This window comes from Akebia trifoliata, chromosome 11, assembly GCF_017979445.1.
Source record: "Akebia trifoliata isolate Shusen 1 chromosome 11, ASM1797944v1, whole genome shotgun sequence".
In the NCBI taxonomy this organism is placed as follows: domain Eukaryota; kingdom Viridiplantae; phylum Streptophyta; class Magnoliopsida; order Ranunculales; family Lardizabalaceae; genus Akebia; species Akebia trifoliata.
Genome location: NC_141385.1, coordinates 47,516,198 through 47,537,832, shown reverse-complemented (window position 1 = coordinate 47,537,832; position 21,635 = coordinate 47,516,198). Strand labels below are relative to the sequence as shown.

The 21,635-nt window shown below is 35.4% G+C and overlaps 1 protein-coding gene across 1 annotated transcript; it reads left to right on the top strand.

Moving 5' to 3' along the window:
• The first annotated feature begins 1,928 nt into the window (after positions 1-1,928).
• Positions 1,929-21,635, top strand: LOC147392221 (vesicle-fusing ATPase-like). The gene is made up of 21 exons (XM_086457433.1): positions 1,929-2,214; positions 5,222-5,317; positions 5,426-5,507; positions 5,697-5,747; positions 8,595-8,765; positions 8,904-9,058; positions 9,155-9,263; positions 10,315-10,414; positions 10,492-10,547; positions 10,815-10,880; positions 10,989-11,071; positions 11,489-11,622; positions 13,885-14,095; positions 15,607-15,738; positions 15,816-15,876; positions 15,996-16,055; positions 16,325-16,383; positions 16,489-16,576; positions 18,111-18,233; positions 19,711-19,776; positions 21,070-21,635. The coding sequence occupies exons 1-21, from the start codon at positions 2,024-2,026 to the stop codon at positions 21,211-21,213; spliced, it is 2,238 nt and encodes a 745-aa protein (XP_086313559.1). The 5' UTR covers positions 1,929-2,023; the 3' UTR covers positions 21,214-21,635.

The following is a 21,635-nucleotide window of genomic DNA, read 5'->3' as shown; positions in this document are numbered from 1 at the left end:
ATTTTTTTTAAAAGGACCACACCATAAGAATACGAAGAAACCCTATAATTGAATATGTTATAAAATTATACTATGAATGAATGGATGGTACAATCACAAAATCATATTTATGGTGTGATTTTATAACAAAATCACTAGTGGGGTTTCGTTCACGTTTTTATGGTGTAATAAAATCATGACTCAGAAGGATTTTATCGTAGAGATTGCAAAATGGATGGCTACTTGCACCAACTTTTTTTGCTCATCTCATCCACATAATGACTATTTTTTTAATAAATAGTGAAATTACTTGCCACGTTCGCTTAAAAAAAAAGTTAAGGTTTTGTTCCATAATAAACTACTAAGAATTTTCATAGAGACTAACTAGGATTCTATTGAATCTACCTAAACAAACTCGATAGGAACCTACTGATTGGGACACCTTAGGAATCTATCGAGTCCTTTTAGGTAGAATCTTACCGAATGGAGTTGCATTTGATTTTCTTATGTGTTGCCAATTCTAACAACCTCTAAAATTAGGAGTTGAGATTTTCACAAGCATTGCTAATCTATTTTGCAAGCTTTAAGGGTATTGCTTTATAAAGAGACAAGAGAGAGAGAGAGAGAAGAAGAAGAAGAAGAAGAGAGAGAAAAAGAAAAAGAAGAAGAGAAAGAGAGGCAGAGGAGACTGAATGAGATTCAATTAGGGTGGAATTAGGGTGGTAAAGGCATGAGTAAAAGTAAGATTGCTTGTTGCACTCCCTCTTTTTAAGTGGGTGAGTATGTTGGTGAGAAGAGAAAAAAAGATTGGCGTAAATAACACATCCCGATTGCAAAATGGTTGAAAATAAATGGATGTTTTTTGAAAAAAAATAAAATTAGGGTCTTGACAAGAGGTTGAAGACAAATGCATTTAATACATTTGTAATTAGTGTTGTATGCATGGACAACTAGGGTTTAAAATGGGTTAGATTTGGCTCAGATTTAAGTATATCCATATTTTGACCCGAATTATTTATTTAGATTTGAATTCGTATTTGAATATAACTTGTGTTCTAGTGGATAAACCATATCCGAATCATTTTAATCAACTTAATATGAATTTGGAGCTGATGTGATCGAATTGCTTGATTTCGATGGCATACTTTCAGATAATTCAACATTTTTTCTATTACACTTTTTTGTTAATTGCTATTCTTTGTAATCATTTTTTTCCAGAGTTGTGATAATTTGATGTCCTTCTCTAACATTCACCCCCATCACAAAACTGTAGATTATTTGTCTTGGGATACACAAGAAAAAAGATTTATGATTCTATGTATCTCAAAGCATGATCTACGATTCTGTGATGGATCAATTTTTTATATTAAAGGAATTTGTGTTATATTAAAGTAGTAGAAAAAGATATTTTGGAAAATCTAAAAGTATAATTTTCGAAGTAATATATACTTTGGATCTAGGAGTATATATAGATGGTTCTGCATTCGACTCAGATTATGGGCCATGAAACCATATTCGATCCATTTTTTTATTCGGATCTACTCTAAGACTCCAAACCTTTTGGATCACTCGGATTTAGTATAAAATCCGAGCCATTTTATGCCCTACGGGCATGGTAGACCAAGGCAAGGGGTGTCTCATCAGCTTGTTTCAATGTCTGGGTTGTCTCAAGTATTCACCCAAGTCCGAGGGTTGTGCTTAAATCTACCTCTCAATAATCTTTTCTTTTTCGAGTCGTGCTGGGGTGACACATGATCTATTGTGATTCTCACAATTCTGACGTGGACATGCATACATAATCGTAGATGGTTTTTAGTCGTATCGCGAGGAAACACATCTATGGTTAACTGCACATCCCACGTCAGACTTGTGAGAATCGCAGTACATATTTTTTGTCATTTCAACTGCCTGTAGTGCCTAACGATTTCATTTCTTTCTTGTCTCCATCACTTGAAACTGAAGAAAATCATTTGTATTACTTTTCTCTCTCTCTCTCTCTCTCTGCGCAAAATCCCACCTTTCGATCTCTCTGTTAGACTCAATAATGGCGGGGAGATCACGATTTGGTTCCTCAACTACGGCTCCTTCGACTATGATCGTCACCAACACACCAGCCCCAGATCTAGCTCTGACGAATCTCGCCTTTTGCTCTGCTTCTGATCTTAACAAGTTCACAGTCCCTGGATCAAAGCTTGTTCTCGCATTGCTGGGCGATTCGTTCGTTCTTTCTGTCTGATATCCTTTCCCAATTCATCATTTTTATACGTTTTTTTCCTTTTTTCTTTTATGTTTTGTTGTGGTTTGTGCTCTTTGAATTATTATCTTTCTGTTATATATATTATAGAGTATTCTTCGTTTGATCAATTGAAATGTTTACTTGAATTAACTGAAGAACAATATGATTGGTGTTACAATTTCGTGCCGTAAATGATTTTCTTTGATTCAGTTTTCTGATAAGAACTTAACAGAACTATATAAAAAATTCTAGCTTTATAAATAGAAAAGAGAGAGTAACATAGACAAGTCCACCTCGAGGGGGATGGCCTCCTGTTCTCAAAAGAGAGAGAATTATTTTTCCACCCCTTCCTTTCTTTCTTCTCCTCCTTTTATTACTTAGCCTCTCCAACAACCTTCTAAAATTAATTAAATAAAAATAACATCTAAATCTGCCCAAAACAGTAGCAAACTAACCTAACTTTTATTTAAATAAAATAGCACCTAACTCTTCCCAAATTAGAAACTACTCAATAAAGAACACAGAAATAGCAACTACCCAAGAAATCCTTGTATATGTGCCACGCACTTATCATTTTCATGTAATTTCATGCCAAAACTCTCAAAATCACTCTAGTATTATCATTTGGAAACTATTCATTCCACTAAACAAGATATTATGATGCTCATCCATGGTTTCAAAACTCGTTTTGATGTCTCGTCCGTGGGCGAGACCAAGTTGTCTTGGACGAGTCAATTCGTCTCAGACGAGACAAACCACTTGACTCGGTTTACTATGATTTATTTACATATATTTGGATTAAAATAATTATAAATTTTTAATAGAATAAGGTGGATTAGAAGATGTTTAATCATAAAATCATGTTTTATTTATATAATAAAAATTTAAATTCTAAAAAATTAATTATGTTAATCAAAATCTACAAAATCCCAGTCAACTTGGCCGAGTTTTTCTGTCTCGTATGAGATTTTCAAAATATCGTTTCTAGTCATCTCATTTATCTCGTGAGATGGTGTGAAAGTTGAGTCACAGTGCATATCCGTCTTGTTGCTTAACGGTACCGAGATGACTCGGGCAAGTCATTGCGGCCTCGGATGACATTTAAAACCATGTGCTCATCTTGTGCAAGTCTCACCAACGTCAATCACACGAGCAATCTTGTCTCAGGCTACCCCTTGGTTCGAAATGTTTAGTATGTTTGATCAATTAATATTGGAATAACACAATGAAACTTGTACTATGGAAGAAGCTAAACATATCAGGAATTCTCCTTGAATTTCTTGACATTTTATATGCTTCAAATCTCCTCCATTTTTAGTTTGATGTAGGTGCCACCATGAAATCATATCTGGGCAATAAACTATACAATAATCACCAACTGAAAAATACTTGCTTCCATTGGTTTTTGGTTGCGGAAGCACATTACCTGGTGATCTTCCTTGCACTACTTCAATTCAAACAAAGTCTTTTGTGTGGAATGATCGATTGGGCTGTTGTATGAAAACTTAATATGAGATAGTGCCATATCCCATCACTTTTGCTGGCCAACAATACTATGCAATAGATCTCCAAGACTTCTTTTCACTACTTCAGTCTGACCATTAGTTTGAGGGTAATAAACACTGAAAAAAGTAATTTGGTGCACAATGTCCACAAAGTCCATAAAAAAAAATGGTTCATTTGACATCTTGATCATGTTGACAAACCATTTACCCCAAAAGACCGATCTGTTGGGGAGAGGTGCAATTATGAATATAAGAGGGTCATGGGTCGAACTGGGGCATGATGCATGAGTATGTGGCACTCATGAGCGGAGGCAGATAACATAACACTCAATAGATCAAAGTGATTGATTTGGGAATACCATGCAAGGGAATGGTCTTAAAGAATCGGGGAGAGATAAGAGAACATATGACAATTTCTGTAGGAAAAAAATGAGCCATCTTAGAGAATCGTTCCACATCTACAAAAAGTCAAATCCCTTTAGTTGAACTTGGCAAACCCAAAACAAAATCCACAGAGAGATCTCTTGACAAAGCTTTCGAAACTGGAAATAACCCAATATTATGTCCGCATTCAGGGGTTTGGCACACCATATATCTATTATTTGTCTACTACCAAGGCTAAGTTCTTGTTGACATTGAAGTACCCTCCAGGTCCACCCGATTGCAACTTTGCAAAAAAAAAATTTCCTATGGAAAACAATTGGGTACACATAATCTAGTAGCTTGGAAATGATGACCATTTTGGCTTGCATAGTCTTGACACACCTCTCTATGTTCTAGGCACTGGGCATGAAATCTATCCAATATAGTTGGGTATATTCCTAATCTAAAAGCTACTTGAAGATTCATTTTCAGATGGGATCTCATTATTCCTAGGCTGAGTTCTTTTTTAGTTTAAATTTCATCCTTTGTATGTTTTCTTAACCTCTAGGATCTATATTAGAATGTTAATGACTTCTTTAATTATCAAAAAAAGAAAAGAAAAAAGAAGAAGCTCTTCCGGTTTTTAATAAGACCTTGAGGTTATGGTGGCTTGCCAACTCATCCAAGAACCTCTTGGTAGACATATTTCAGGTCAATTTTTTTTCTCACCTCAGCTCTCTTGCTTTATTAGTCCGCTTATGTCTGAGTTTCTGTGGTTTTTCTTTGAAGATTTTGCCTTCATATGGGAGCTGGAGTTTCTCAAGGATAGCTATTTATGTCTTTTGTATTTGTTTGCTGTAATATTTGCTTTAGGCTGGTCTTCAGGACCACCATTTTTGTCTGTTTTCTTTCTGCTTAATAAATTTGCACATAAAGAAGAAGGAAAAAAGAGAGAGAAGAATAAGACTTGCCAGCCAAGGAAGGAGGTAAATCACTGTATTTGAGCACTGGGTTTTCATGTAGATATTTTACTTCACTTTTCAAAAGATATAAGAAATATTTTTAAGCAATAAAAATGGTCTGATTGATTGTTCTTTGTAAAAAATTTTACTCCCTGTGCCCCTTAACCAAGGCATACTGCTCACGAAAGCATACGCGATGGTCATATTGCCTTGAATGCCATTCAACGTCGGCATGCGAAAGCCTCCAGTGGGGATGCAATTTCCGTGAGCAGGTTGGATGAATACACCTTACGTTTGTTTTCTTTTGTGGGCATAGTTTAGATGCTTGGTAGTGTACTTTCTCCTTTCTTATAATTGTTCGATGGTAACATTTTATGTAGATTTATTCCACCTGATGATTTCAACTTGGCGTTGCTTACACTAGAGTTGGAATTTGTGAAAAAAGGGACTAAAAGTGAACAAGTATGCTTCTTTCCTCGGATTCATTACTCCTAAAACATTCTCCAATGCAATCTGATTATGCATCTTTTTGTGTCTTGACGTGGTTGCTTACTTGGTTTCTTGTTGAGATACATAGCCAGTTGCCCCAAATCCTTTCAATCACTAAGGCCTTTACCGTAGGAAGACTGACACGAGTACACTTTTTTGCAGATTGATGCCATTCTTTTGGCTCAGCAACTTCGAAAGAAATTTCTTAACCAGGTAACGTATATCTTGGGCTTTTCTTTGTTGCATTCTTGCTTATACTTGCTATTATCAGTTAGGCACATAATTGCTGCCAGTTGATAAAGCTTGCTGAACACTGTTGGATCTTGCGAAGTCTTTTCTGCCTTTGGAATTTAGTATCAGCACAACTGTTCTGATTTTCACCTTTTTTTGCTTGTAGTTTGCATTAGAATTAAGAATTAACTTAATTATTCTGCATGAAATTTCATACTTTTCTCCTTGGATTATGTGATGTAGTTCAGTTTATGAATTCCAAGTGAATTAGAACAAACGCAGATGCTTGCTCCTTCGATTTTTTTTTTTTTTGATAACCAAAAGAATTTTATTGAAGAGAGGACAAGAAGTCCTCTAGGAAAGATACAAGCAACAAAGGCCCAAAGGCAATAGAACAGACAAAAAAACAAGAAACAAAGCCGCACGCACTTAAGATCGGTCACCCCTACACAGAAGATCCCACCTAAACAAGAAATCTTCAAACGAGAACCCCCTGAACTCTCGAAATTGCTTACACCAATAGGAAAAAAGACCCTCAATACAAAACATGATTTCCTACAAAGAGTGCTCCTTTCCTTGGAAGATTTGCCTGCTCTTTTCTTTCCATAGGCCCCAACAAATGGCTGGGGGAATAAGTTCCAGAGAATCCTCTCCCTGCCAAAAAAGTCAGTGGATCTCCAGCAAAAGTGATTCCTCCCCTGCTAGTTATTTTAGGTATCCTAGGAATTTGGGACTGGGGGGATCCTCTTTCTCCATTCTTGTTTGATACTGTGATCGAAGCCTTGGGGAAATGGTTTCTAAAGTGGTAGATATTGGGGCAATAAAGGACTTTAAAGTGGGGAATGGTGGTTTTAGCATATTACACCTTCATTTATTTGATGATAATCTCATTTTTATCAAGGCTTATTGGACCAACTCATTTTTGGGTGTTTTTATGTTGTTTTGAAACTGAGAATTGAGTATAAATTTGGGTAAAAAGTGAGGTTATTATGGGGTCCTTTTTTTTGGATAACTATGACAGTTATACCAATTGACATAACTTGGACTTTTGGTCAGATACCAATATAAAGCATTGTGGGATCCAATCATTGAGTTGTTTGAAAAAAGACTTGGCTTCTGGGGAAAATCAAGATAATACAAATCTCATTAACAGAGTTCTTTATAGTGTTCTGATATATTAGATGTCCTTGTTCACAATGCTGAATGGTGTGGTAAAATGACTGGGAATGTTAATGAAAAAGATCTTGTATGGAAAGCTCAAGATGAGTCCTTAAAGTATTGTTTAGTTAATTGGAAGTTCATTTGTGATCTTTTTTTCTTTTTTAGGTGGGGGTGGTGGGGGAGGAGGGGTAAACGACTTGGAATATATATATTTCTCTTTGGAAAGTGGTTATGGAGGATTTGGGAGGAGGCTTCTAGTGTTTGGAGGAGGGTTATTTTCGCCTAATACGATAATATTTTTTCCAGTTTGGACAATAGAGGACTGCGAGCTTCTTATTGTTGTGATATGTGTGGAAAGCTCTATTGAAGGTTCAAATAGATTTTTTCAGGAGCATATTCTTTAAGATTGTTTTCACCGATCAAAAAAAAAAAAAAATTCTTTAAGATTGTTTTAGGGGATAACATTAGGTTTTGGAGAGGATAAATGGTACAGAGACTTACCTCTTAAAGAGGATTCTCCAGTTTTTTTTTCCCGCTTTTCTAGGAAAGATTACCATGTCAAGGAGTTCATAGTATGAAATGGGGAAGATTTTTCTTGGAACATTAGTTTTAGGAGGAATCTCAATGACTTATTTCAATGATTAGGAAATTGATATAATTCCTAGCGTCTTGTCTCATCTTGAAGGCTCTATATAGTCTTCTTGAATGAAGATGAGATTGTGGGCTCAGGACCGGAAGGGATTCTTTCGTGAAGTCCTTTTATCTTTTTTTTTTTTTTAGCATTCTTCCTCATACTTTGATTTCCTAGCTTCCTTTTTTCGGGGATCAAGCATTCTTTCCCGGATTACTTTTTATTTTTATTTTTATGGACTGCCATTTTTATTGGATCGTAATTATGGATCACCTGTAATTGGATTATATTTGTCTTCTTTATAGGATTATTGTTGATTTTCATTCTTTTTTTGAAGCAAAAGATGAATCCATGAACCATTTTTTTCACTTCATTATTGCCTGGCTCAGGACATGTGGAACGTCTTTCTTCAGAAGTTTGTGATGAATTGTATCATGCTACTTCAATGTTGGATTTATGCATAGTTGGCATACATCAATTTTCTCTTCTCGAGGGTGTTTGCTTTGGAGCTTTCTTATTGTATGTCATGTGGGCCCAATACTTAAAGCCCACACGACCCATGTCTTATTTATCATTAATGTAAGGTCATGTGAGCCCAATACTTACGCCCACACAACCAACCACATGTTTTTAATATAAAAGAGATGATGAACCCTATTGGGAGTGACCTACTCATTCTCCTCTCAATGTTCCTCCTCTCCTTAACCCTAATTTTCTAACAATATAGCAACTCTGTAATTTATCTTCTCAAAACTATGAACCATTTGAGCAAGTAATGCATATTCCTTTCTTGATTTCATTGTAGGCTCTTCTATGAAAGTAGTTCTACTTTAGAAGAGAGAGCTTAGGGTTTATCACTGTGAATCTTAATTAAACCCAAATTCTCTGCTCGCATTTCTTGAAAATGACCTGTCCACAAATACATCACAACCGAAAGTAGGAACCTATGTGATTGTAATTTTGTTGTTATTGTGAGCTCTAATATACATTTTCTATGATAATATTTGAAAATGTCTGGTGAAACTGTGAAAGTGCAGGTTATGACAGCAGGACAAAGGGTTTCATTTGAATATCACGGTACCAACTATATCTTTACAGTTAATCAGGCTTCTGTAGAGGGGCAAGAAAAATCCAACACCCTTGAGAGAGGGAAGATATCGAGTGAAACATATTTTGTGTTTGAAGCACCGAATGCCAGTGGAATCAAGGTTATATTTCATTTTCTTTGTCATATGCTTACCGATTTATTTTTTACATTTGTGTTGATTGTCCACTGATGATATCTTTAACGATCTTGCACTGCTGGCAATTTTACTTTGTAATTGTTTTTAAATGGAGATGTGCAGATCGTCAACCAGCGTGAAGCTGCCAGCAGCAACATCTTTAGGCAGAAGGAGTTTAATCTTCAGTCACTGGGTATAGGTGGTCTAAGTGCGGAGTTTGCCGATATATTTCGAAGAGCATTTGCCTCCCGAGTTTTTCCACCCCATGTGACCAATAAGTAATGTACTTTTTAATCAGTTGTTATTCTATGAACTTTTCATCTTGTATGTTTGTGTACTGCTACTCCTAACTAGAAAAGTCTTTGATGTTCCAGATTGGGCATCAAGCATGTAAAGGGAATGCTGCTTTTTGGGCCTCCTGGTACTGGCAAGACTCTAATGGCTCGACAGATTGGGAAAATGTTAAATGGAAGGGAACCAAAGGTACCACAATTTCACAGTAATGGATGATCCAGTTATATACTTGATAATCCTTTTTGGCTATATATTACATAATCTAGGGCTAAGTGCCCTGTTACTTTAAAAAAAAAAAAAAAAAATTCTTTCATATTTTTCTTATTCTTCAATTCTTTTGAATTAATTAACGAAGAAATTAATCATCATCTTCGTTTGATAAGTAGAAAAAAAATTTAGAGAAAAAAAGAAAGGGAGGTCAATAGACCTAAACAAGAAGAAACAATACAACCGCAAGGCAGCACATTACTCAGCCACGTTACAAATCCAGTCCCACCTAAACAAGGGGTCCTTAAAGAAACATTTTTAAATTTCTTAAAGGTTTTACACCAAAAAAAGAAAAGAAAAGAGAATACCCGTAGTATTTATGAAAATTTTCTGGATCTCATTTCTTTCAAAGATGCAGTTGTTCCTTTCCCTATAAGTGACCCAACACACCACAAAAGGAGTCAAGCTCCAAAGGATTCTTTCCCTTGAATGAATGCCACAATTGGAACAAAAGTGAGATGGACAACGAAAAAACCCAACTTAGCTCGAAAAGCTCCTAAAAAACAATAAGAATATCTTGGAAAGTTGAAGCTTGTGCCACTGAAGCCTCCTAAAGTAAACTAGTCTCATCGATAACACCTACCTATTTGTATATTAGCTAAAAATTTCTGCTTTAAAAGTGAAACTTATTGCTGCCATGTTCATGTCATTTTCTTTCCATGAGCTGTCTTGTTGACCATAACCTCATTATTTACACCTAGTTTTGTGAGAACATAAAACTCTTGTCTTCATCCTCAAAATAATAGTTTACTTGGAACAAAACATAGGAAACTGTCTCATTATGTCACCTTGTGTGCTTATGCGCATTACCTCACTGGAGCAATCCTTTACCACTGATTTGATGATACTCTCTAGGATCTCTGGTTTGAAAGCTAAGGAGTTATGAACAATGCTTGAAATTGTGGGTGATATCTCTATATCATATCAGTGAATGCTTACTTACTTTTCTTCTCCTTTGATCATTACGTTCTAGATTGTTAATGGACCTGAAGTGTTGAGCAAATTTGTTGGAGAAACCGAAAAGAATGTAAGGGATCTGTTTGCTGATGCTGAGAATGACCAAAGGACACAAGGTGAGTAAAGCAAGATATATGCATGAAGTGTACTTAGTAGCTATTCAGTATATAATGCCTTAATTGACTCTTTTCAGGGGATCAAAGTGAGTTGCATGTCATCATTTTTGATGAAATTGATGCTATTTGTAAGGTTGGAGCTTACACAACTTTAACTTACTGACCCTTATTCCTTATTGTCAATTAAGAAAGACAACATTGCATAAAAAAATGGCAATTTTTATGGCAGTATGACCTTTTATGCTATTTGGACTTGGTTTAAATGCATATTACTTAATTTACCTTAATGGATTACTTCGTCCATGTTCGTTTATTTGTGGGGCCCTGACCATTTGTACACTTCTCTTTATTTGCTTAGAGTGTCTGATTATACGTAATATGCTTTTGTTTTAATGTACAGTCAAGAGGATCAACTAGAGATGGTACTGGAGTTCATGATAGCATCGTGAACCAGCTGCTTACGAAGGTCAGTTTTCAGTTTGAAGTGGTTTCCATGCCTGCTAGAATCAAAATTGAAATTTCTATATATTTTAACTATATATTGTTATCAACTAAGCAAGTAATTGTTTTTTAGATAGATGGTGTGGAGTCTTTGAATAATGTTCTGCTGATTGGAATGACTAACAGAAAGGATTTGCTTGATGAAGCTCTTTTGAGGTGAATCTCTGTGTGTGTGTGTGTGAATTGATCAATGTAGGATTATCTAATGTCAAGAAAGTCCTCAAATAATAAATGAAGCTAATACTCATTTATCTGGTTGGCTGTAGTCAATTTTAATCTGCATGGCCAATATAAAGCAATAAACTTTGTTTGTTCATATGATCATTGTTTCTCTTTCTTTCTTTAAAGCAAGAATGATGTTGGAAAAATATGGAAGTTCAGTTACCATTTATGTAGTTCTAGATGTTTGGAAATTTGTAAAATGTTGATGTTCTTGATCGTGTTTATTTTTGATGGCTGGCAAGCTGGATGTGATCCTATTGATTTAATGGGAGTTCTTTATGCTAAGACCTCTAATCCAAAAAAGTCCTTATGAATGCAATTTTTATTTTCTTTTGATTGTTTGGTTTGCAGGCCCGGACGTTTGGAGGTTCAAGTTGAGATAAGCCTTCCTGATGAAAATGGCCGTTTACAAATTCTTCAAATTCATACTAACAAGATGAAAGAGAATTCTTTTCTTGCTCCAGACCTGAGCCTTCAAGAGCTTGGTATGTGTTTTAGTGGGCTATGCTTTTGAGAAGTTACTTTATAATTACAAGTTATAACTTGACGCTGAATGATTTCTTTGACGAAAAATAATTCTCAGATTATTTCTGTTCGGGGATTGTAAATTGAAACAATCAGAGGGAGTTTTTTCCTTTTTCTTTTTCGATGAGTAGGTATTTGTATTACAAAGGGACGGACCCCAAAATAAAAATATAGCCTAGATGAACTAGAAGTCCATTAGAAGGCTAAATAAAGAAAAAAATTACCGAGAACCATGAACCACAATATCCCATCAAAATACAAAATCTTCAAAAGCAATCCTTTACATTCTTTAACAATCAAAGACCACTAGAAAAGTAAAGCTTTAATAATCAAGACTATCTTCTTGACTTCTTTTTACCATCATGTATGCTCCCATTCCCCTCTTTCCATGACACAATGTGTTACTGAGAACACATGACTTGGGTTGAATATGTCCAAGATGTATGATGAGTAGACCATGTGCGGTTTGGAGGACTAGAATATGATCCCAATTCCCAACTACTTTGAGCCCCACACAAGTCCACATTCTGATGCACTTTCATGTGTGTGGTACATTACTTTGAATGTTCTTTCATGATGTTAGTTTTTACCACATTATTAAGTGTAAACTTTTCGCTCTAATGATATTATTAACCATTTTCTTCTAGTTTACATATAATTTTATATGTAATTATGCCATTAACAGAAGCATAACTGGTGGGAGTCAAATTCACAATCATATGAGTAAAAATCACATGCCTTATCATTTGGCAACATGTATATTTTTTATAACCTCTAAGATCCATTTAATCAATTAAAATAAACTTTTCTAACATTTTTTATGCATTAAGTGCAATGTTTCGAGGTATTCAATGTTTGTTTTGGAATGTTTTGAATTATTTTCAATGTGTAGCAATATGAAGAAAGTATCATACATAATTGCTAAAGTTCATTCCATCTCTTAAAAAAAATGTAATTCTAGCTTGATTTATAAATAAAAATGTAGTGTTTCAAGGTACATATATTTGTTTCGGAAATTTTTGGAAGTGTTTCGATATGAAGAAGTATGATTTTTAATTCTAATTCTATTTTAGACACTTAAAACCGTTTTCCATATTAATTTATGAAAAATCTAATTTTTTTTAGTGATTTAAATTGAATCTTTCATTTCGTTTCAGTATCTGAAAAACCCGAAATGGTGGAAGGATATGAGATTTTAAAATTTGTCCATACTTGAACCAGATCTGAGTGGATCCTACTGTTGAATCAACTATGGCTTAGACCCGATGCATGTAGCTAACTGTTTGCCCTGTTTCTACAACCTATATTAAGGAGCAGAAGGGCTCCTAGACTAGGATCCAATTCCGAGATGACCTTCAACCCTACGACCTTGAATCTAACTTGGACCCACTACACTCTATTTGGATCCATTTATGAAAGGTCCTATTTTAAGGATTTATATGCAGTAAATCCTTAAAATAGAAGGATCATGCAAGTTGAAGGTTCTAAAAGAGTGAGAGGAAGATCCAAAGGAATGGGGATTGAGATGATGAAAGTGGATCGAATGCACTTTCAATAACAGAAGACATGGGTTCGGACGGCATTGAATGGAGGAGGTGGATTCATTCAGCCAACCCCAAATCTTTGGGATAGGGTTTGATGATGATGATGATTCAGATACGATCTGCTGACCCCATATCCACTCCATTCTGCCCTACTTATGATTTCAAGTCATGCTATTGTCCCACTTTCTTGTGTTGCTTAAGAACTAAAAATCTTACAAGGTTCAAGACTTAGAGATTTGGTTCTATTCTCTTGACATAGCTATTGGCCATCTGGCAAACTGCAAGGGTGACATTTATGAAAATCTGACATTACATGCATGCCAGTCATGTCTCCACATCATCACTCTCGATTAAGTGTACACTACACCGAATTGGTCATACGACATGTCACCTTGAATGTCGTGCATGTTGACTTCTTATATCATGAATCGCACTGACTGAACAACTCATCAACTGGGCCAATCAAAGCATGAGGGCAAGACAATAGGAAAGGCTTGGTGGTTTGAGGAGACCCATTATGGATGCTTGACATTACGGTGGGACTAATTGAGATTTGTAGTTTGTATGTTTGGATGATTTCACTTACCTACCATGTAAGAAATTATAAGACTTACGTGTGCGCAATTTGAGCGGACTCATTAATCAATGTACTATGGAAAATCTTTTTTATGTTTGCAGCTGCCCGGACAAAGAATTTCAGTGGAGCAGAACTTGAAGGTGTTGTAAAAAGTGCAGTATCATTTGCCTTGAACCGGCAGCTAAGCCTAGATGATCTAACTAAACCTGTGGATGAGGAGAGTATTAAAGTTACCATGGATGATTTTTTGCATGCTCTCCAAGAAATTATTCCTGCTTTTGGAGCCTCCACAGATAACCTTGAGCGATGCAGGTATTTCTTTTTGGTTTCATAATTTTTTTACATCCATGGAGAGAAAGGCCTGAAATAAAGAACAGAAGAAAAAAAGAAGAAGAAAAAGCTAATTTTAATCTCCAGGATTGAAAGTGCATTGAGTTCACTTTTAAACTAGTTCTGCTCACCTAATGTTGGTTTAGCTTGAACAAAGGTCTGTACATTCCTGTGTTAGGCAAATGTTTTGATAATAAAGTAGGGTTTTTTTTCAGCTTTCTGAATTTTCTTTCCTTTAGGACAAAACCTAGCTTAGGCAGTTCAGGTTTTTATTCTTAATGTTGCTGAAGTCATGATTTTAAACTACAAAAATAATGAGGGCACCACATCTATTTTTGAATTGCAAAAGATTTATTTTTTACCTAGCCATTTGAAAAATTGGTGTTCTGAAATTGTCCAATTGTCTTACTCCTGAATCATATTTAAACCAGCTCAATTTGGTCCCTGCATTATGCTTCATAAGGAACCCAATTTGAACATTTAGGACTGTCTTGATCATCACCATCAAAGCCTTATCCCGAGGTTTGAGTTTGGCTGAGTGAATGTTGTTCCTGCATTCAATTCTGTCTTAAGCCAAGTCTTCTGTAAGTTCAAATGTGCTCATATCCACCATTACTGCCTTAGTCCACATCTTTTTTGGTCTTCCTTTTGCTCTTTTAGAACCTTCAACAATTATTGCGCTCATATCCTCTTGCCTTCGTCCACATTCCTTCTAATTGGGGCTGTAATCGGCTTTTGTTGCCAACAGTTAGAAGCATCGTATAATTATATAGCACATGACCCCATTATTTTATTCATACTTTGGCTAGGGATCAGGCTAACAAAACCTTGTTATGTTGATCATTTTCAAATTGAACATTTCACCATTTCACCATTTGAGCTCTAAGCTCTGCCTATTGTGGGGTGTCGACAAAATTCCATAGGAATAACGATGTTTACTCTCTTTGAGAGCTCTATATTTAGAGTTTGGAAGCTAAATACAACTATTACTCTTTATGCAATTAAAGATTCTCATGCTAATGTGTACATTGCCAACTGGCGATTGAGTCTATCATTTAGCGATATACATCTTGAATTTTCCTTTTAAGCAAGCATGAACCTGATCACCTGCTTGTGATGTAGTTTTAGAATTTATTTCAAGATTACATTTGCACTGCATGTTCTGCTAGCATTTTTAATCAGCTTTGAGAAGGTTCTAGAGTTCTCTGGCTAGTTTTCCTTAATATAGACAATGTGATAATATATTATGCTAAAGACAATGAAAGAGATGTTCCCTTAACTCAAATGAGTTAATCGATCAGAATGTGCTGAGCATCATGCTTTTCTACTCAAAAGGGTGAAATTTCTCAAATCACATCCACATTGAGTGAAAACATTTCCCGAGTCGGCCTAGGTTGCAAGTAGAATCAATTGATGCTAGTATGGTTGTAGACATTAACATTAGCTTTTGCCTGATGTTTGGTTATATCATGTCCACTACCTGTGACTTGCAGACTTAATGGCATGGTGGACTGTGGTGAACGGCATAAACACATCTATCAAAGAGCTATGCTACTAGTGGAGCAAGTTAAAGTGAGCAAAGGAAGTCCACTTGTTACTTGCCTTTTGGAAGGCCCAAGTGGCAGGTATGTCTGGTCCTTGTATAACATGCCTTTCATTACTTTATATTTTCTTTTTTTTTTAAACATAATCATGTTGGCAGTGGTAAGACTTCAATGGCAGCTACAGTGGGTATCGACAGCGATTTCCCCTATGTCAAGATTGTAAGCTCCTCTCCAATTTTTTATTTTTCAAATATTTATTTTTTATCCTATAAGTTCCTCCACCCCTCCCCCACCCTACTTCTCTAGTGTCTAACTTTACACTCTTGGCATGGGGACAGGTCTCAGCAGAAACAATGATTGGTCTTAGTGAAAGCAGTAAATGTGCTCAGATTGTCAAGGTTTGTTAAAGCTACTCTAAAGTCTAAACTTTTGAGCACTTCCTGATTGATTTTACAAAACTTACTGATCTGAAGTTAAAAAGGAAATATTGCTTTGACCGTCTGGATCATTTACGCTAATTTTATTTTGTGTGGAAAAACATGATAAACTTATTAATGTTTTCTCTTTACATTTATGTCCTAGTTCTATGTCTCTGGTTGCTAATCTTTGCTGCTCAAAGCTGTATGTCAAAAGTTTAAAGCCATTTCTAAAAAGATCTTCCTGACAGGTATTCGAGGATGCTTACAAGTCACAATTTAGTATCATCATCCTTGATGACATTGAAAGGTAATTCCTGCAGATATGAATTTTTTGTGATTCAGGTCTGCTGTTTGTTTCTCTTAATATTTAATATGTTTTATATTCAATGGGTAATATCCATCTTTGATGCAGGTTATTGGAGTATGTTGCTATTGGACCACGTTTTTCAAACTTGATTTCTCAGACATTGTTGGTCCTCCTCAAATGTCTTCCTCCAAAGGTATGCACAAGTGCGTGGTTTTTTCAATTATCATTTCTTGTAAAATTAATACTTTGGAGTCAAACAAGTACCAGGTTTGCCAAACTTAAACTAATTTTCATATATTGTTAATTTATGCGAATGTGCTGGGCGGGTCTGGTTTTGCACAAGTGTGGATTGGGACTATTTTTTTATGATAAAATTCTTCGAATCATCCACAAAATAAACTCAAATCTGAAGAAAATTTTGATTACACCGCTACTAATTTGTAGACTACCTCTTCTAAAACTCCTACTTATATCTATCTAATTAAATCAGAAAATAAAAAATAAAGAAATCAGAAGAATCCTAATTAAGTTATAACAGTAAATAAAACTCCTAAACTAAGTCTTATTTTTTATAAGCAATTCCTAAACTAATTCTTCTTCTTCCATTGATTGGGGTGAATGGTTATTGGACTATAATTTTTCATTTTAGGAGGCTTGCTGGGAATTGGAGATGTTGATCTCAATTTTAATCTCTTTTAAGGTGGCACATATGAGCAGGATGATGTGTATAATGTATTGGACGTTCATCAATATGTTGGGTTGCTGAAAATCCAGCCTTGATTTTTTAATGACTTTTTCTGCAGTCATTATTACGGTTGACTCTTAGTTTAATGCACTATGCTTGTTTGGCTTGGGCATTACACGTGTGGAGTGAGGATAACTTCCTTGTTATTCTTCAGTATACGATATGAATTCCTTTTCCTGGATGGCCTTCCTAATGATGAGAAAAAACATCCATGTCATTGAGGATTCACACTCCATGTTATGAGAAATTACCTTTGGCATAAGATATAATCCGTGTAATCTCCAATTGGATGCCAACACGGACAATAGAATACATTTATTCATAATAGTCCATCTTAAAACTATGAACCATGCAAGTGTACTTTTTTTAATGTCTTGAAAGTCCTCAATATGTTATATTGTTGGTGTTTCGTTAGTTAAAGATGGCATGTACATCTCCATTAAATGAAACACCAAGCTTTCGGAACACAAAATTGCAGCATGACACAATCGTAATTCCTAAAAATAAGCTTTATAATTGCCATTAGAGCTAGCACATCACCTTGGCAGCTGGAAATTGTTCTTTATCTTGATGTGATTCTTCTACAAGAGTAACACTTGATGGTTCCTGCAATTAAAGTTAAGATGGCCTTCTTGAACAATTCTAATCTAGTTTTCTATATATCAACACATCACCTTCCAGTGTTTTTTCATGGGCCAGTTACAGCATTGTATCGAATAAAGGGGACCTTACTGAATCAAGTTCCTTTTCAGTTAATTATTCCCAAAATCATTTCGGAAGCAAAAGCATTCTATAGTCAATCTTCATGGTGTAATTTTCATGAGTGAAGACATTCAAATTCAGAGTATCTCCATGGTTACAAGCCTGACATAAAGCACGGCTTTAACACGCTATAATATTTGAGCATACCAGTATATTCCGACCTTGCTGAAGTCCCTGAAAGCTCTCTAATTTCATATTTGTTATGCTTCCTTTCTTTCAGGGGAAAAACATTCTGGTGATTGGGACAACAAGTGAGGTGGATTTCTTGGAGTCACTTGGAATCTGCGATGCCTTCTCTGTCACTTACCATGTCCCGAAATTGCGAACTGAAGATGCTAAAAAGGTAATTGAAAATACACTAAGAATCATAATTCTGGAAACAAGTTTAGGACAATTCGATTATGGCCTATGTAACTACTTCAGAGATACTTGATGTCTATCAAAATGGTATCCATCTCATTTTACTTCACTCTAAAACACCGGTGATCATGTGATTGTGTAAAGTGCTGGCACTGCCATGGTTCAAGGTTTCGTTCCATTTTCGGCGAACATTCCGGTTTCATTCGAGAATCATATGAAACATTGACCCAAAACCTGACTGTTTTGGTCAAGGCCGTCTCGGTTATCCTCCTAAAATGGAACATCACTTTGAAAAAGGATTTTAAACCTCAGGTACTACACCTGTAGTTTTCAGAATTTCCATGGATTATATATTTACTCACATGCGTATGCATGCATCTTCGTGTATTTTATACATATATGTATATTTGTAAATACGGATGACTTCTATATTTTCATGGAGAACTGGTTGGTCGAAACTTTCACATTTGGAGAATCCGTGCTTGGATTAAAATTGTTCCTCTTTCTACACCTGGGTCAGTAACATTGATTTACAGATCCGTTACTAATAGTAATTCATTGGATATATGGACTTATGCATGCCTATATGTACAAGCAGGAAACAGATGAAATAACAAACTGATATATCACCCCCATTTCACTTGGCAGGCCTAATAAAAATACAATGATTGATGCCTCTTAGCAGCCTCTTCTTTAGCAAAACAATGTAACAACCTGTCTCTTAGCAACCTATTTGGAGCAGATGCTCTATAGATTATACTCGGATAGATGCCTACTTATGTGTGCGAGTGTGCACGTCCACAAATCTTAAGTGTCAGTAACTGCTGGTGCGTCATCAAGTGGTCTATCATGATATGTGTGTGCTTGTTCACTACTTCATACCATGATTTTTGACTCAAAACTTGAAACCATGAAGTGTCAGTAACTGCTGGTGCGTCATCAAGTGGTCTATCAGTGTTAAGAAAGGGATTATAATGTAGCAGCCAGTGGTATTCTCTATTTCTCTTCTTACATAAGAAAATAGTGTTCAAATTGATCATAAGAACGTTCTTTTCAACCCTTTCAAATATTTTTTGGAATCTGCATCCAGATAGATATCTGTTTATAGTTTTCACTCCAAGAGTCAACTGACTTGAAACATGTGATCTTGAAGTGGTAGTTGCTGTAGTTGCACCATCTACTGGTTTATCAGAGTTTGACCAAGGGTTTATAATGTCTTGGTTAAGAGTTTCCAATATTTCTCTTCTTATATTCGAAAGAAGTTGACTGATCATAAGGAGTTAAGGACACCTGCCTTTTCTTTTTGTTTAAATCTTCTATCAAACAGTTCATTTGGAATCTAACTAAGACAAGTTTTGTGTACATTCCTTCTCACTTCCTGATCCATATCTTTTATTCTAACTTTTTTTAGGAAGTTATGATTGATATTTATATCTTCCTTTTGTCTTTTCTCTTCACAGGTTTTAGAACAGCTAAATGTTTTTGCTGAAGACGATGTTGATGCTGCCGCCAATGCCCTGAATGATGTAAGCTAAAATTCTTTCTATTCAGGCCGATTTGTTAATTCTTTTACTAGGGGAGTACATGTGACAGATGCTTTCTGAATAATAATAGTTTTTTTTTAAGATAAGACATAAAGGTAATAGAAAATTTATTAAAGAGATAATGGATAGATAAAAACTATATTAATTTTGTGTGCACCCTTGTTGATAGTAAAACATTAAGTTTCTAGGGGTGTTAGAGGAATTCTATATTATATATTAAGGGTATGTTTGATAATGGTGTGTTGCGTGGGTGTGAAAGTCTGCAACTAGTGAAAGTTGACTAACTTTGTGGGTTTGAAACGGTTAACCCACACGAGTTGCCAACTCACGCAACTCCCCAACTCTCTAAAAACGGACTTTTCAACATTCACCCCAAGAGGTGAATGTTGCCGACTTTCTGGCGTCTTCACTCTTCTTCTTCAACTTTTCTTCTTCCATTGTGAAGCATCCCCCCCCCCCCCCCCCCCCCCCCCCCCCCAACATATATATATATATATGTTTTTTTTATGGAAATCAACTTACATATTGGAATTTATGGATTTTTTGAAAAATTCCAATAAAAACAAACTACTATTAAAGACAGAGGTATGGGTAGATATGGTTGGTTGCAGTAACATAGCTTGGAAACATATTAAAAATTTAGGCTACTTAAGGATGATTGTAATGGTACCATCCAAAAGATACAAAGCAACGACAAATTATAGCATTATCATGAGTTGATGGTATAAGGGGAGTTTTGGATAACGACCCACTTGGTGATACTTCTTAATGTATGTTTGTAGTTCACCAAAACTTCTGATATCAAATAAGGAAAGGAAAATTAAAGCGTAAAGACCTGATGAGACAATGGAATTGAACACATGTTATACTGGAGCCTTAGAGATAAATCAGAATTAAGCATAACATCACTGAAGATTTGCCTTGGGCCTTAAATTGATCTGAACCTCTTTGTTATTGAAATTTGTTTAATTTCAGCCTTCTTGTGGTCGGTACGTAATATCCAAAATATGTTTGTTACCTCATTAATTTGTTTTGTAGGATACCAGATTTTCCTTCTTTTCTTATTTCTCTTGATTTATAAAGTTGGTTTAAAAAATTGCTACATTCAGGTGAACCTTTAATTAAAATAGGGATCAAACTTTGTTCTTTTGTATAATTTATTATGTTGAGCAAAATGGGTGTATCTTTTAGAAGCTAAGGGAATGATAAACTTAGGCTGTTAGGTTCATGCTTCTAACTCTGTAAATTTATGTACGGTTTCTTTCTTCGTTTCAGATGCCGATCAAGAAGCTCTACATGTTAATAGAAATGGCTGTCCAGGGCGAGCATGGTGGGGCTGCGGAAGCTATTTACTCAGGTAAAGAGAAGATTAGCATCTCACACTTCTTCGATTGCCTTGGTGACATCGTCCGCTTTTAGTTTCTACACATCCCACCTTTTACCATACAACTCAAATACTTAAAAGCGGTACCGGTGCCAGTTTCGTGTATTTTCTTCTGTATTTCTTTTTACCAAGTTTTGGATCTCCTTGAGTGTTTTTTTTTTTTTTTTTTTGTATTCTTGAGGCGCCTTTCTATCTTATATGATTTTGGTTTTTTGGTTTTTTGTTTTTTCTATAATTAAAATGGTGGATGGTTTTGTAAAGTCATGTGTAACAAAGACTGAATATGAACCTAGTTAGAAGGTATGTGCAAGTTGAAGAAGATTCTGGAAGAGAGTGATTTGGAATTACTTGTGAAGAACTCAAGACTTTAACCAATGTAGCAAGTTGTCACCTAGATGTATCTTTTTCATATATATACATAAATTTAATTTAAATATATGATAAATAAATTTATTTA